Raw genomic sequence first — 17,337 nt, forward strand, 5'->3', positions numbered from 1 at the left:
CTTGTTTTTCAGCCTACTTTTTCAGATCTGTAGCCGTCATCATATATATGACAACTACGCAAAATCCATCCGCTAATGAAGGCCATGAGATGTGGGTGAAAGCTGCAGAAAAAATGAATATGTGGACCTTGTGATAAGAAGATAAAAGATGTCTAGAAGATGTTCAAAACAGGCTGATTGGAATATCTATAAAGCAATTTATATTAATAATTTTTGGTGAATTGTTTTTCTAAACAAACTTAAAGCCAAAAAAAATATTATTGCTAAAAAAATAAAAAATAAAACACTAGCCCTTGATATTAATTTGTCTGATTCAATCTCAGCACAAGTATCATCCTCGGGAGAAGAAACTCTATTCTCCTTTTGAAGAACAGATTTGCTGCTCTCAAAAGAAAACAGCAGTGCATGATGGGAAGGTTTTTGTGTTTGTGTTACCGCTGCGGATGCGTTTGATGAGATGAAAAATTACATCCTGGTCTTCACCCTGCTACGGGGATGCTTTGTTATCTGCGCTGACACACATGTTCACTTAGCAAACACAGGAGTACGGGGGGCTTTAGCATCACACACCAACATAGTACACCAACACACACACACACACACAGGCGTTCATGCAAAAAACACACACCTGAATTCACACAGACACACACACAAACACACACACACACACACAGATCATTTGACAGGAGGAGCCCTGGCATGTTATGTATACTGGCACAGCTTTAAAGTGTATGTCACTGTCTGTATACCTGTGCCAGTCTTTGTGTCCCTCATATTCCCATGCCAGTCTCCTCCCTGGCAATATCAGGCAAAGCTTTGGGCACAGCGGCGAGTATTGTGGGCATCCTGGCAGCCTCCGTAGGCCTGTCTAAGGTATGTAGCTCCCGCCATTATCTGCACGCTGTACGGCTAATTAGACAACAATGGAGGCTGAGAAACGGCGTTCCAAACGAGGGGAGGGGTGTGAACAGGGGGTAGAGCAGGTTGCGTCTCTGTCATTCATGTGTTCAGAGAGACAATTTTCCAAATGTGGCTGGTGAAGGAACAATGAGCTGTGAACCAAATGTTTGCTTGAAGGGGTCTCTCTTTTACTCACTTAGCCTCCATGTGTGCACAGGAGGAAGTGTTTCAAGACTGAAATAATCAGATCTAACGATTATTATTTACTTTAAACCTCTCTATGCTAGTAATGTTTCAGTGCCTTTATTTGGCTTGGCTGGTTGTTGCGGTGGAGGAATGTGATTTATAGCGTTCCAACGTAGTTAAATGTTTTCGCTGTGAAGCATAAGGTGAAAATGAGTTCATCTTCTGAGGAGACGGAGCACGGATCTTCTGCCACAGGCGGCTGATGAGAAGCAAGTGATCTTTCATTTGGCGTGTCTCAATTTGGGCTTCGAATTCAACCATTTTTCAGTGTCTTTTGAAGATTTAGTTGGTTAGAATTAGAGAACATAAGCATGTTCTGTGTTTTGTTGACTCTTGTCAGAATGAGGCTTCCTCTTTTCTTTTTTTTTTTTTTTTGCATTTGATCTTACAGATCAAGACGTTCTGGTGAAATCATTTAGGAAGTTCTGACATATCAACAGAAACCACAGACGTTTCCGCAGAGAGCTGACCCGCTTATCACCTTTAGAGTTTTGGTTTATCTAAAATCTCTCTTCTTGCATTTTCATAAACCTTTAAAACACTTTCTATATCATCATTTTTTTTAAGGTCTTAAAGGTGCAGAGCAATCCTTTTTTTCATACTCTTGAGATGTAAAGAAGTAAAAATAATCCCTTTTTACCATTTAGATTTGGCTCTGGTGTTAAGAATCAATCACGGCTAAGGTGGACAGCAAGGACACTTTATTCATCCAGCCAATCAGGACAGAGAATTACTGTATTAATCACCGTATTATCCTCATGTGCCAAATTCCTGAAACAGCCTGTAAATCCTTTTGACGATTGTTCATAAATGTTAAATACAAGATTCCAGGTACTAAAGAGATCAAGCTGGATAAAGTTATTTTGAAAGTGATACATGCATCCTGTTTAAAGATTTATCTTGTTATTGCAGACATAAACGCAAGAATTTTAAAGTGAAATTACATATCTATCCCGTCTTGCTTTCCCTACTCCCCTACTCCGTCCTGTTTTCCTCTCATCTATCAACTTATTTTTCTCCTCTGCTTTCTCCTTCGCCTCCATCGCTCAATCCGAGCTCGTCACACCTGCAGGGAGGCCATCCATCCTCTCTTGTCCTGCCTCCTCCTCTCTTTCACCTCCACATGTCCCTGTCTGTATCTCTGTCTGTTTTCTGTCAACATCTGCAGGGGGGAAGCCGTCCGGAGCTCTTCTCATCCTTCTCTCCTCTCCGCTGCCGCACAGCTTCGCATATTTATCCCCTTCCCCTCCCGCCCCGTCCTCCCCCCTTCACCTCCACCACCTTCCTCCTCATCCTCTCCTACATCCACCTCTGCATCCCATTTTTTTCTGCTCACATCTTCTATCTATCTTCAGATATTCATGTCGCCCTCAGGATGAATTGAGTTTGGACTTTGTCCAAATATCTGCAAAACTAATAATAACATTCCCATCAGTCTCAGCTGTTGAGTTTAGTGCTAATTAGCATAAGTTAGCATGCTAACACACAGAGGGTGATCATGGTAAACATTACATCTGGTTAGCATCAGTGTGTCAGCGTTGCCATAGTGAGCATGCTAGCATTCTAAGGTTAGCATTTAGCTCAAAACTTCCTAAATACAGCCTCACTGAGCTGCTAGCATGGCTGCAGACTGTAATCTTGTTTCTCCTTTAATGCTTTGAACCTTTATCTGACATTTTCTTTTTCCTCCAATATTTGCGTAGTGTACTTTCCTTGGTTTTGTATTTTTTACTTTGGACATAAAAGCAAAAGCTGAAAAAAAAGCCTTGAAAAGTTCACAAAATGCTTCAGAAATTATAATTTAGCAGCAAAAAATAGCTTATTGTTGTCTTTTTAATGCTAGCTAGTTAGGAAAATGTGTTTTTATGATCACCATATTTAATGTGTAAGTCTAAACAAGTGAAAAAAACATGAAGAATTTCAAGTTGTAAGATCGTATTTTTGCATATCCGGTGCTTTGAATAGAAATATTTCTTTTGTTTTACCTTCCCACCCTTCACTGGTTTCTCTCCCACAAGTTCTAATCTAATCTCTCTCCTCCTTACCTGCAGGGAAGCCATCCCAGATCTCCAGCCAGTCGTATCGGCAGAGGGCGCCCGGCGGCGGCGTGGTGTCGGGCTCCATGTCGAAGCTGTCAAACTCCACCACGATCTCCGACATCTTGGGGGCAAAGATCATGAAGGTGCAGTCCAGGTTGTTGGGATACTTCTCGGGGAAGCCCGGCGTCTTGATGGTGCCACTGGGAGCCGTGAAGTTCCTGGAACATTCTGGACCTGTGAGGAGAAGATACAAATGAGTTTTTAAAGTGTCAAGGCATGTTTGGACAGTGTAATTAATAGTCGCTTGGACAGAAGTGTTAACTCTCTGAGGTCAGAGGGCAGAGAGGGGGTCATAACATGATCTCATATAACTGTCACTTTGATTATGACTCCCAATCATTTTTGCATTTGTTTTTCTTATTGCAAAATGAGCCATCTGTGGAACTATGAAACAGAAAAAAATACTGTGTGTGTCTTCCCTGCCAGAAATTCAAGGTTGCATAAAAGCTGAGAAAATGTCTTTAGCTACACGTCTTTATCTACACCTCTTTCATGCAGCACTTCAAAACAGTTTCATAATCTGTTTTAAAATAGGAATCACCGTCCGTGCCAGAATATGTCTGTTTAGGTTGTTAGTTTAAACTGTGTCCTCTGTCTTTTAAAAAATTTTTGACCTTTTTTGTCTTTCCTGCTGCTGCAAAAAAGGATAAAGGCTTTTTAGAGAATAAACTGAAATGCCCTTAGTTTTTGGCTTTTGTGTGTGTCTCAAACACTGGCAGCCTCAAACACTTTTACAGCTGTGACCCAGCTGTAAAGACCCAGATATTCTTTGAAACTATGATGAAATTCAGAGAAAAACAGCTCAATCAGACAGGAAACTTTCCTTTTTTTTTTTAATGTTTCTGAACTGGTTTTGAGAAGAAACACGACTTTATCCTGAATAAGAAAAATTACATCACTGAATACAGATAATAACATATAATACATTAACAAAACTGTATTAAACAGCAAGTAAAATAATCCCAGGGCAATTTGTGAGGCTCGTTAAGACGCTGCACACAACCACAACATGTCATCTCCATCCAATCAAGACAAACTCTGCCGTGATTGGTCCCCCTCCCCTGTCGGAGCCGTCTGTGTCTGTGTTGTGACTGAGGTGTTCGAGTGGTATTTATTGACTGTCCCGGACACTCCGAGGCTGTTTACAGAGACTGATCAAGCTTAACAAACAGCACGCACACACGCACACACACACAAACCTACATAATCAGTCAACCACAATCTCATACTTTGTACGCAGTGTGCAGTCAAATATCCATTTTATTTTGTACTTCGTGGATCCACTTTATTACTTTGTTCATCTCTTTCGATCTCATCTGAAGATCTGTGTTTTCTCTGAGGTGTTTTATTGATGTGGTTTTCATTTATGCTCCTGCTGTTCTTTGATTGACGTGTTCGAGCAAACGGTGCGGCGTATTTGTCTGCTGTTATTTTGCACCTTTTTGACAATGATGTTCATATTTTCACATTTTCATTCATGCTTGTAACACCTTCTAGTGTTGAAATCGTCAGCTGTGTTGTGTTTACATGACTCCCCCTTTTTTTTTTATATTATTCTCACCATTGTTGGGTAGTAGTGTGATCTTGTTGTGCTGGTTATGAAAAGGACTTTTATTATGAAAGTTACAGGTTTAAGCTTGCTTATTTAAATAAGATATGTTATTATTTTCATTGGTACATATATTCAGAGACCTTTCCATTAAAGTAATGTCTTGTGTTTTTAGTAAAGTCTCTGCTAGCTTTACTTCATCTTTTGTTTCTGGATTACAAGGAAGGTGTACATTTTCTTTGCTCAATGCTACATATGTTAAGTGATGGTATTGACATTTTATATTTTGGAGCTGCATAAATTCATTATATATGGGAGGATTTTGTTTAAGAATGTATGTGACAGTGTGGAGACCATATTATTCTCACCATTGTTGGGTAGTAGTGTGATCTTGTTGTGCTGGTTATGAAAAGGACTTTTATTATGAAAGTTACAGGTTTAAGCTTGCTTATTTAAATAAGACCTTTCCATTAAGGTAATGTTCTGTGTTTTTAGTGTCGTCTCTGCTAGCTTTAATTCATCTTTTGTTCTTGGATTACAAGGAAGGTGTGCATTTTCTTTGCTAAATGCTACATATGTTAAGTGATGGTATTGACATTTTATATTTTGGAGCTGTATTTGTTGTTTGTTTTCATGCATAAAGTCATTATATATGAGAGGATTTTGTTCAGGAATGTATGTGACAGTGTTCCCATGTGGAAACCATGTTGTGGGGTATTTATTGACTTTTCTCATGATGTTACAAAGATAGATATTTCGCAAAAGAGACGCAGTAAATGCTTTGTTTCTCTACAACTGCACTCGATTCTTTTCTTCTACATAACACAAAACCCAATTGCACCCACAACATTCACAATAAATCCTCCTTTCAAGCACCACACGCTCCTCTAAATCATAGGATAATGAAAGGGTTGGGTTTAGTGTTTTCAACGCACAAAAAAGTTGAAAATAATTACGATTTCACTCAGTCAAAACAACATGTGACACAGATGTCTCCTGATAAAAGTGCAGACGGAGCGGCTGGCTAACACAGCAGATGTTATGTCATTGTTGTCTTTGTACACAAGCTGTTTTGTCTACGGTCACATTGACGCTGTCGATACCGCTCGTGAAAAAAATCTGTGCGTCGTCTCGCATCCGTCAGCCCCCGCTGGCAGTTCACACCTCGCTTGTTGTACAGTGACATGAGGACACGAGGTTACAAGACGGTGACTGATCTCTGTGGGTGGAAGACGACACGAGGCGCGGACGAGGGTCAAGCATCCCTCGGAGGCATGATGATGTGTGTGTGTGTGTGTCTGTGTTTATGTGTGTGTGTAGAACGGGGGGGGTTCTCATATTGCCAGGCCAGATGTGACCTGCATGTTATTTGAGCATGCCTGTAAACATGAATTTCCCCCCCACCCTCACCCACACCCCCGACACACACACACACACACGCTGAAGCACAAAGAGAGACACACACTCCAGTGGACCCCTTGCTGTTGACACAGGTGGTGTCATTAAAAGGGCAACATGATGAACGATGTGGAAGGATGAGCAGCGAGGGATGAGGCAGGCTTCAATCCTGCTCAGCTGGCACACTTTCGAGTATATGTATATGTGTGTGTGTGTGTGTGTGTGTGTGTGTGTGTGTGTGTATGTGTGTCAAATGTGCAGATGGGTTGTGTTTCATGAGATATCTATGCCATCTATAAAGGTAAGATATTAATGTGAGCTTGGGGCAAAAATATCCTTAAATGTTCATACTGTATAATGTCTGGTAAATACAAATAAATGACACACACATTGAACAGATTTTTTGTTGTCATGCATTGATGTGCTGAGCCTCATGAGCCACTTTAGCTTGTAACTTGATGATTCATTGCAGAGCGCTGCGGATGAGAGCTACGGAGCAGTTTTTGATCAGAAGACAAGCAAGTAAACATCTACAAAGTGGAATACAATTCTGACTACACACAAACCGCCACATCAACAAAGGATAAAACAAACAATGACATAAGCTAGAAAGCATTCAGAGCCGATATACCTCCAAAAAAAAAGCTTTGTTTTATTCGAGTTTGTGCAGTACTTTCATGAGAAAGAACAAAAAATATATATATCAAAAAAGAAATACAAAACTTTTTCCTTCTCCCACAGCCAAACTCCCCACTGAATTGTATTTAAATCTATAAAAAAAAGAGGTTGCTGAAGCCAAAAACATCACTTCCTCAGCAGAGAAAAAAGAGGAGAAGACAAATCAAATCTTGGAGGTTCAAACTGATTGTCTGTTGGATTAAATGTGATTCAAGCTGTGGTGGAAAGTAACAATTGATTAAGTGCTCTTCTTTATTTTACAAAGTATTTCCATTTCATGCCACTTTACACGTCAACGTCATTACAACTCAGAGGGAAATATTGTAATTCTTTACCTCACTACATTTATTTTACAGCTATAGTTGTAGCTGTAACAGAGATTTTCATACTAAACATATTCTCACATTATATAGAATATTCTTATATTCTTTATCATGCACTTCCATAGATTAAACTAGCCAACAGTATACTGTTAAGTAAAAATTGGCTCCAGTTCGACCAATATTGATGATGCATTACTTATACTGCATCAGCAATATTAATATAATCCAGGTTTTCACAGTTTAAATGTCTCAAAAAAGACTAAATTGCCTCAAAGAACATCAAAAGAGACTAAAAGGTTGCATATATTGTCTCTTGTTATTGTGTGATGTCACCAACATGAGGATATACTTTCATCAAACAACATTTCTCTCATCGGCTCATCTTGTGTCATCAATCTTTCTTTCATTCATCGTTTTTTTTTTAATCAACGACCCTTCAATCAACTGCATTGAGGCTTGAAGTCACCTCAAAAAAAACCCCGCATTGACTAAACCACAGACACATATGTCTCTGGTTTGGAAACCTGCAATAAAACGAGAGAGTCGGAGCAAATATAGATCCGGGACATTGAAGAGGGCTCGCTCGGGTGGAGTTATGGTGATGGTTATGGTTATGAGAAGCGGTCGTGCCGGAGCTTTAACAGCCCGATGCTCATTAGTCAAGAGATCTCCCCACTATAGCCAAACGCTATCTTTAGATCTTTAAGGCTAAACAGAGCTTGTCCTCTGAATGAGGGCTACTGATTTTTGTGGTGGTGTTTCGGGGTTTTCTCATCGTAATGACAGACATGGAAGAAAGGCACGGACATGGGAGGGAGAAGACAGGCATCAACCAGATTTTACACAGACTTATGGAATGTTGCAATAAAAAAAAAAAACAAGTCTCCTAAATAGCAAAACAGATCGTTTGTCAGTACCTTCCAATATGACTCATATAGAGAAATAGTATGAGCATGTTCTGATCTGCAGCCTCCACTGCTACAAGTGTTTTGTGGGTTTTTTGTGTGTGGTTTCCACGCTCAAACCTGCAGGGAGGTGTGTTCGACCACACAAGATGTCATGATAACTGTAGGCAGCAAACAAGCATAACGACTTGGAACGAGGCAGGAGGACTTAAACGGTTACGCGGTGTTGATTTCATTCCTTAAGCTGATGTTTCGGCAACAGTGTGACTTCTTCAGAGCTTAAAATGGATGTATCATGCACATTTCCAGGTCTATATTTATATTCTGGGACTCTACTGAAATATTTTTGCATGATTTACAGTTGAAAAAAAACTCCTTATTTATCTTATATTGGCCATTTACGCAGCGCCTCTGAAACAGGCCGTTTTAGCTCCTGTCTATTTAAGGCCCGCCTCCCGATGAGCCCACTCTGTTCTGATTGGCCAGCTTCCAGAAGTTGCCCCTCAGCTACGTAAACAATAATAGTAGGATTTTGCTTCTTTTTCTGGTTCTTTACTCCAAATATAAACTTATCAAATATGTCCGTACATGTTTGAGCCTGAATCCGATCCGAAATATGCGAGTGGACAACATACGCAACCCACAGAACAACCACAACAACGACAAGCATAAAATCTGAGTTCTGTCTTTTAAACCCTGAAGAAGAATAAAGTCAGTGCTCCCGCCTCTTTGCAAATGTTTGTGCTTGTTCACTACCAACTATTTGATTGTTTTGTTATGAGTGCAAACTTACTTTAAAAAGCTACAAGTCTGACATCTAAAAATGTGTAATTGTTATCAAATTATATTGCTCTGATACTTCAAGCATTACAATTTGACACATTATGAGATGCAAAAAAACATTCTGCTGCGATCAAAGCATATAAACAGAGAGAGAGATATAGAGAGAGAGAGATCCACAGAGACAAAGAGGGAGGTCTCGATAGAATATGAAGCCTGTTTGTAACCAGAGCAGCGGCTCCATTTAGCAGCGAGTTTCAATATGCTGCTCTGACTGTAATGGATTTTAAATGTGGCGAGAAGGAAGGCAGCAACATGACAGGGGGATTACCTGAGTGAGTACAAGTGCTGTTTTTAACTTGTTAGAGGGTAGAGGACCCATATTGAGGCCAACACATACCACTACAATCCCCCCTCCTCCCAACCCACCCACACACACACACCCACACCCACACTCACACACATCCACACCCACACACGCATATATACACACCAATGCACATGCTGTCCTAGTTTCAGAGCCCCTCTTCTATGCCAGAGCATCCATCTCATCTGCAGGTCACCCCTGTTGCCTTCAAGGACAAACAGCCCATTAGCTAAATGAGCCTGGGGTCCCATGCACCTGTCTGCTGCACGCACACACACACACACAAAGGAATTGAGATACATACACACACATATCTATATATTCATACACTGAATTGCAACTGACATATACAGTATAGACACATATTGACAAACAGAAGACATGGAAAAGACACGTGCACAGAGGGACTGATAATCTGTGTAAATACTAAAACGATTGACCTCCACACACACGCAAGCACACAAGTGGAAAATTCCCGACTCGTCCGTGCAGCTGAACGGTAGCCGGCAGAGAGGAGACAGCAGCCCGGATGTGCTCAACAACAACAGGAAAACAGTTGCTCTGTTTTTTTTTTTTGACAAACACAAGGAGGTACAGCGTGCAGACACTCACAAACCTGACATCTTAATCAATCATCAGACCAGAATCAAACTTTATTAATTCACAAACTACTTTAAAAAAGGAAAAGTCAACGCTCTGTTCGACTTAGAGCTGATTTGAATTTTTAAAAAATGAAATATCTCATCAAACAATCTCATCATGATGTCCATTGTCCACAGTCTATTTCAGCTGATCTGGAATTTTTGATTATATCACATGATCCTTATCAACAGGAGCTGTTTATCCAGTAAGAGCTATTCTTCACGTATTACGCAAACAAAGACAATAAGTCCTTAAAGTGCTTAAAAAAAAGGAAATCTGAAACACGACAGGGCATTCCATGACGACATGGGCAAACTCCTTCTTCAGAAAAAGATCATGCGATAAGAGTCAAAAGCTCCAGGACAATTACCAGATTGATCTTGTGGTGAGATTGTTTTCTTAATTGCTGTTTTCAAAGTCACGAAAGAACTTCGAACCTCAAAATCATCATCAGGCGCTGGTGGCTGAAAGGGTTGCTTCATTCAAATTACAAAGATAACATATTTTTCTTTCTTACCTCCAGCTTTGCAGATAATTTTGGTTTTATTTGTCCGGGTTTTTGGATATCTGCTATCTGTGTGGCTAGATACTATTAGAATTAGATACTCTTTAAATTATATTACATTTACACATTTAAATGGATGGTTTATTGCTGTTTTAGCATTGTGTTGAATCTGAGAAATCAAAGAAAAACCAATAAAGTTGTACCTTTTCTGAAAGTAAAAGGCAAGGTGACCTTGATTCTAGTCTATGAATCCCGATCGGATCATTATATTATAGATCAAAGCTCAAATATAAATCATCACAACATCTTTTCAAAAAAATCCCATCAGGAAAATGTTCAGGACGAACCTTCCTTCTAAGCTGATACGTCGCTGACCTACTTCTAAAGATTTATTACACTGACAATAATATTCCTGTCATTCATCATTCACAGCTTCACTTTGCACCTTGAAATTAAAGTCAATACAAGCGGATTTGAAAGTTTCGAGATCAGAAGAATTAGGGCTGTACTTTGTAGTTCAGAGAACAGACGGCTCCCAGTAAAGCAAGTGCAGAGCCTGGAGGAGCTCCAGTATGAATTGGGACCCCTAACCCTGCTCGTATTACTGCCATGCTCCTCATTTGAGTACAAAAAGCACCTGCTTATCCATTTTTCATTGTATTTTTTAACATAAGCACACCTGGGGATTGTTATTTCTGGATCCCGTGATTCTGTGAATGGTTATTGCTCTCAGGGGTGCAAACAAAAAAAACAAAAAAAACAGAAGAGGAATCTTAGGTAAACGCATGTTCCCTTTTTATCTGATTTATCTCTGGTCCCCACTGGTGGATACTGAAGTGGTCGCAGGAGACTCCCTGTTTGGCGGCTTCTCAAGTGGACCCAAGAGGGAAGAGCACATACAAATGTAGGACACGGGAGCAAGGTTCCTTCCTTGACAGGCAGTGTTTATGTAGGTCTATCCTGCTAGCATCCTGCCCCAGCTAGGACTCACTGTTCCTCTGATGGAACTCTGGGTCTTTGAGATTATTTGGCTTGCAGCTTAGAGGTCAGTGTACCAGAGGTTCAGCTCAGGCTGTTTGGACAACCTTGGACAACATTTGGTCCTCGGACGTGACTGGGGATACAGTTTTAACTATTTTCTCTGAAAAGGTTATCTTAGGGTGCATCATACATCTGGGAAAACAGATGCAAAATGCGTGCAAGATGTGAGTAGTATAAAGGGTCGTTCTAATTTTTAACTCGGCCTATTTAGGCTATCATTTCAATCGGTTATGATAACACTGTAAACAACAGAGTGATTGTTGAGATCTGGAAACAATGACAACATCTCTGCAATAAAGTCCAGCAGGCCAAGAAACAAGCTGTCAGACAGGTTTTAGCCAACAGGTCAGACAGATTATCTAAACCACTTTATTTGGAGATAAAACTGAAAGCGAGAGCACCCGTAATGTCAAAATCCCTTCTTGCACAGCTACGGCCAGATATGGCAGGTTTACGTTTTATCTAGAAAGTTGATCTATAAACTCTAATGGATGTCTACAACAACTCAGGGAATAATCTCAGTGAGGGGGCAGCAGCTCCTAAAACATGTTGTATAGTGTCCTATAATATCATTCTGTGTGATTACTATTAAATGTCTTAACATACAATTACTGTTAGACCCACTTAACATCACACAGCACTGTTAAGATGTGATTTACAATGTGTGGACCCCATGATGCACTATTATGCTGATATAATTTGTACAATAATCTAGTCATGTGTCTGTTTTCTCCTCCTAATACCAACATCTTTCTGCAGCTATGGAAATAGTTTACCTTTGTTTTCTCTTCAAAATAAGTTTGGGTAACCTAGCGGTTTGTTTACAACCTGTCTGATCGTTTTAGCAGTGTTGCTGTGTTCCTGGACCTCTTCTTGGAGAGTACATTGCCAAAATTCTGCAAACAAGAACCAATTTGTGTGACATCAGATTTCCCTATTTCCCCTTTTTCCTATTAAAGCTTTAGTCTATTGAATGTATTATCATCACTTGCTGCCCCTGAATAGTCTGCCAGCCTGAAGTATTTTAAAGGGCAAAGAAGTACTTATTGATTGTTTTTCATCAGGTGTAGCAAGGTGATGCATGACATTGATCTAAAAGCAACAAAACAAACGACGGAGTTCTGTGGAAACTTGGCTTTACAACAATTGAATTCAAATTGGCTGTTTTCCATGAGGTCATTCATCACATTCAGTGGTGTGTATAGAAAACAACAGAGCAATTGCAGCTCCGCTTCTGTTTTAGTTTAGCGGATGCTGCTGTCAGAAACAAACATCTACAAGAATAGTGTGTTAGTTCAGCGTTTGAGGACATTTCAAAAAGTCAGCTGATGGACAGAAACTCGCTGTGTCTGGTGTAAAATCTAAAGAACAACCACACACCTGTTTTGAAGACCTCATAGCGAACAGAGAATCCCGCCCCGTGGGTCTCGTAGTCGGAGACGAACTTGATGAGGAGCTGGGTGCCGCTGGAGATGATCGGGGACGGTGCGATCTTCCCGCAAAACTTTCCCAACATGGGCGAAAGCTCGTCCCCGCCGTTGTAAACCTCCACATAGTCGTATCTGTGAAGACAGAGGAGATACAGTTTAGCTTCATGTTGTTGCAAAAATAATGAAAAAATGTTGTGCCTTTTTGCTTGAATGCACACAGCTGCTGAGCATATGTGTGAGTAATTGTTGTGCCTGATCCTAATTTATCCCTCCAAAAAGCTATTGAAGGCAATCAAAAGTTGATTAGTTATTCTCTGATTGCTGGTAATGCAAATTTAAGGGCCATTCTGCTGATTTTACTCAAGAGGGTCAATTTACTTGTCAGAGGGAGTACCACGCAGCCTGTGGCTCTGGAGGAGCTTTGTCAAGAAAATTACTCAAGTGGCAGCACTAAAGTAATCTCGGTTTGTGCTTGAGTTTTCAAATTCTTAACAAAAAAGCGTGTATTACAAACTGATGGTGGAGTCTAAAAAACAGGAACTTTTACCAGGCAGTGATGGTCTGATCTCTGTATATGGTAGGATTTGGCATTTTTGGACCCATACTAGGGACTAAAATTCAGCATATCTCTGCCTCTGCTGCTTGGATTTTGACCATTATGTTGTTAATCTCACTACAATACTAAACCAATGGAGTACTCGGTGAGTTATTGGTGTAACAGTCTTGGTGTAAAGGCGAAAGACTGTCTCGGCTCCATGTGAGGTCTTACTGTAATCACACTGACATCGTGTCATGTACTTTCAACTTTTCCTGCTACACGCTTTTGCACATTTCACTGCTAGTGAAGCTTCGAAGACACACCCACACTGTGAAAACCCCAACAAAGGATGTCATATCTGTTTTTCTCAAACAACATGTTTTGCTGACACTAAGTGCTTTCCCTATTGTGACTGAATTTGAGGCATTTCCGCAAATACCCCAAAGTGAGTCGGGCCAGCCGGTTGGCTTTGTTTGCAATGTTTTGTCTTCTCATCCTTATAGCTGATGCTGGTTAAGCCAAGCTGCTAAATAATGACAGCTGTCTCAAGTGAATGACGGGAGATTTCCACGTTGCAGCAGCAAATCTCACTGTGAAGATAGACGGGAACTGTATAGTCAATTATTCAACGTCAACATCTGTTTGTGTATTCTCCTTTCCTTTGCATGGTGAAAAGATGAATATTTATAGTCAGTTATCTGAGCAGATTCATATCACAGATAGCTTGTGACATACCATGATGTAATGTACTTTCAATCCCAAAGAAATAGTGTAGGGAACATGTGAGCTGACTTCTTGTGAATCCCGACTGCCTGCACATTCTGAGAAATCACGTTTTCTCCCACAAGTACAAGTCAGACATATGAATACATATTTTGTTCTACATATCCACTGGTCTAAATCTGAAGTGAAAAATCACCTTCTGCCCAGAATAACCTTCTGCTGCTTCTGTTCATGCTGATAAGAGAAAGTTCAGTCTCAAGCATGTGGAGGGGAAAAAATCTGATTTAGAAAACTGGGGTGTGAAGGGAGTCAGAGAGTCTGTGAGACTGGACAGAGGCTACCTCTTTCTAGGAATAAGAAAGGGACAAGCAGGAAGAGAGGGAGGCTGTGATGACAGAAATATGAACACATGACGGTATGAGGCAAAGGAAGCTCTGTGGATCCCACTGAGCGCACTGTGAGACTTCATCAGTCTCTGTTGTCCGTGTGGACCTCCCACCACCGCTGCAGGACCTCATCCTTTACAAGCCGACACCCCTCTGTCCACCCACTGTCCGCTTCACAACATCTCAAGTGTGTGTGTGAGTGTGTGGTGTATGTTTTGTACATGGAAGTGCATGCTGTTAATGTACGACTGCTGTAAAATGTGTACCGCGCACAGCATGAGCAAATGTTTCTCCGTAGGATGTGTTTGTGCTATGTATATATATAGAATTCACATGCGTCCAAGTGCATTTTCAGTGCGTGAGTAACTCAAAAGAAGGTATTTGTGTCTATATGTATATATATGTACCATAAGTGTCTTGATAAACACCAGCCATTCTCTCTCTGTGCAGCACTGATATGTAGGATTCAGAGTGCAGATATCAAAGGTGACCAGGCCTTCGTGAACAGAAGAGTAAAAATCAGCATTTTGCATTCAGCAGATTGTGTAAATTTTTACACTTGTCCATTGGCTCCCAAATTTTTTTTGACTCGTAACCCTTTACAGCCAAGTAATGCCTACTAATGACTCCTCGTCACAGGTTCCTGATGTCTGAGAACTGTGAGCAGTTCAATCAAAGAGGGATGTTCCCCTCTCATATAGTTTCATTTTCATAGTTTTTAAAGTTCTGAAGATGTTAAATTCTCCAGTTTTCACCAGGAAAAAAAGATAAAATTTGAGAAAAGTCTGAAAACTAAACAAAGAGGAAAGAAGTAAAGGCACAAAATGTGTTTTAAAACTGTTAAGGATCACATATCTTGAATTTCTAGGTGCATTTTATTAGTTGCTTGTGTGTTTTAAACATTTTGGAAGGGCAAAAGTGTATGGTAGATGTCATGTCCAAGTATTTCTAGCAGCCTTAACAGGGATTAATATACAATAAAAGTTGGACACAGCTGCAATCTGTGTTGGCGTTCGTTGTAAAATTGTACAATGAAAAATTCACCATTGAAAAAAAATAAAGACCTAATTTTTCTTCTGACAGTAACATCAATAGACCAGAATGCAATGCAGCTAGATAACATGCTGTGTTTTGAGTCGATCTATCTGCCTGAGATGATTATTGCTATTAGCAGGCTGACTTCTGTTGTCTGGACCTCTACAATGGAAAATCAATCAAAATAGCAGACCCATTTCCCTGTAAACCTTATAAATTTTGGTTGTCTGCGTCCCTCGACATTACATAACTTGTTCAGGAGTTTGCATTCCAGGTCGCACACATCAGACATGTTTGCTGTTATCAGGACATGTAAGATCAGACTGTAACGATTCCCAACAGATAATCTGTGCTGACCATCAGTCTGGACCCAGCCTCCATATTTTCATTCTCCAGGTGAAAAACAATCTAGCTGTAGGATCCCTGAACATGTAGGGTGGGAAAATCAAGATTTACAGCAAATCACCTCTATTGGTTTTAAGTGTTTTGCTGACATTCATATACCATGATTTTCATGTTTGTCTGTCTTTTGTTATTGCAAGACAACCTGAAAGCACTTTGTAACCATTTTATAAGTACTATACATATAGCATATTATAGGGAACTTAATATATGATATAACATTCCTCTTCTTTTGCAGCAAACTGTAGAAACAGCTTTGCTTTGTGAGTACCTAAAGCTGAAAAGGGTAAATTTGAAAAACCGAGCTGAGTGTCCATATCAACTGTGGTGTCCTTGAACAAGACAGAAAATCTATTCCAGCCTTGTGGTCTCAGTGTTGAAGCTGAACCCGACTTCTGACCTCTCGGACAAGAGAGAACAGAGAGTTTCCCTAAGGAAGCTGGGTAGGGTATCAAAATACAGAGCAGTAGTAGCTCCCAGGTAAGAATGTGTGGAGTCACAGGAATGCATGTCTAACGAGACCCTTCCCAAGAGAAAAACAGATTCAAAAACAACCCCTGACCAATGCTAGTGACCAGTGCTAATGCATATTAATGTATTTGCTACAGCTGAACCATAAAAGCTGAAATCTACAAACAGCTAAAGCGTTTCTAAATGGTGCAAAACTTCTCTGGCAGGTTTGGACTGAAGCTCAGAGAGTCGGCTTGTCTCAGTCTCATCGAATTACACTGTTGACTGCAGATTTTTCTCATGGCTAACAACGTTAGCAGACAGACAAAAAGCTTGTTGGTTTCTGATTTTCAGAGACAAAAGTCTCTTCATGAGTCTGACATGGGAAATGTGTTTATACTAAATCTCTTACAGACATCTTGATTTAAAGGTTTTGGTCAGTGACCCCTCGTGCCCTATGGATTGGGGCATTGTCATCCTGGAAGAGACCGCTCCTATAAGGATAGAAATGTATCATCACAGGATAAAAGGGATGACTCAGAAGAACTCTGTATTGATTTGCAGTGACCCTTCCCTCTAAGGGGACAAGTGGACCCAATCCATGCCAGCAAAAAATACCTCCCACAGCATAACAGAGCCAAGCATTCAGGCCTGCACCGGTTTGTCCTTTAATGTATCTGTATATCATTATAGTATTTTGTACGTCTAATTTGGCAGATTTTCATGCTTCTTAAACTTGAGCTTTTAAGTTATTATGTGTAGGATTTTTATGTGATTATAGAATCTTTCAAGTTAGTTTTGTTTATAGAAAAATGATCCATTCCTGGTTAAAAAAAAGGTGAATATTGCAGTCTATGTGTTGGTTTTAGCCCATTCATTCTGTGTCCTCGCTTCGAGTCCATGAAGGTCTGAGGTGCCAAAGTAATGACTTTTCAAATCC

General features: G+C 40.2%; 1 protein-coding gene across 3 annotated transcripts in view; it reads right to left on the minus strand.

The window, feature by feature from the left end:
* Window positions 1–17,337, minus strand: part of LOC121908564 (neuropilin-1a-like) — an 87,257-nt gene that overhangs the window by 48,000 nt on the left and 21,920 nt on the right. For 2 of the 3 annotated variants that reach the window (XM_042428688.1, XM_042428689.1), the window contains exons 3-4: window positions 12,814–12,995; window positions 3,192–3,419 (exon numbers count right to left, since the gene is read on the minus strand). In XM_042428688.1, the coding sequence (XP_042284622.1) occupies window positions 3,192–3,419; window positions 12,814–12,995 (410 nt within the window). Of the gene's footprint in view, window positions 1–3,191; window positions 4,938–5,257; window positions 5,539–12,813; window positions 12,996–17,337 lie in introns of those variants that run through there. The other variant, XM_042428690.1, reaches the window with a different exon arrangement.

This window comes from Thunnus maccoyii, chromosome 12, assembly GCF_910596095.1.
Source record: "Thunnus maccoyii chromosome 12, fThuMac1.1, whole genome shotgun sequence".
In the NCBI taxonomy this organism is placed as follows: Eukaryota; Metazoa; Chordata; class Actinopteri; order Scombriformes; family Scombridae; genus Thunnus; species Thunnus maccoyii.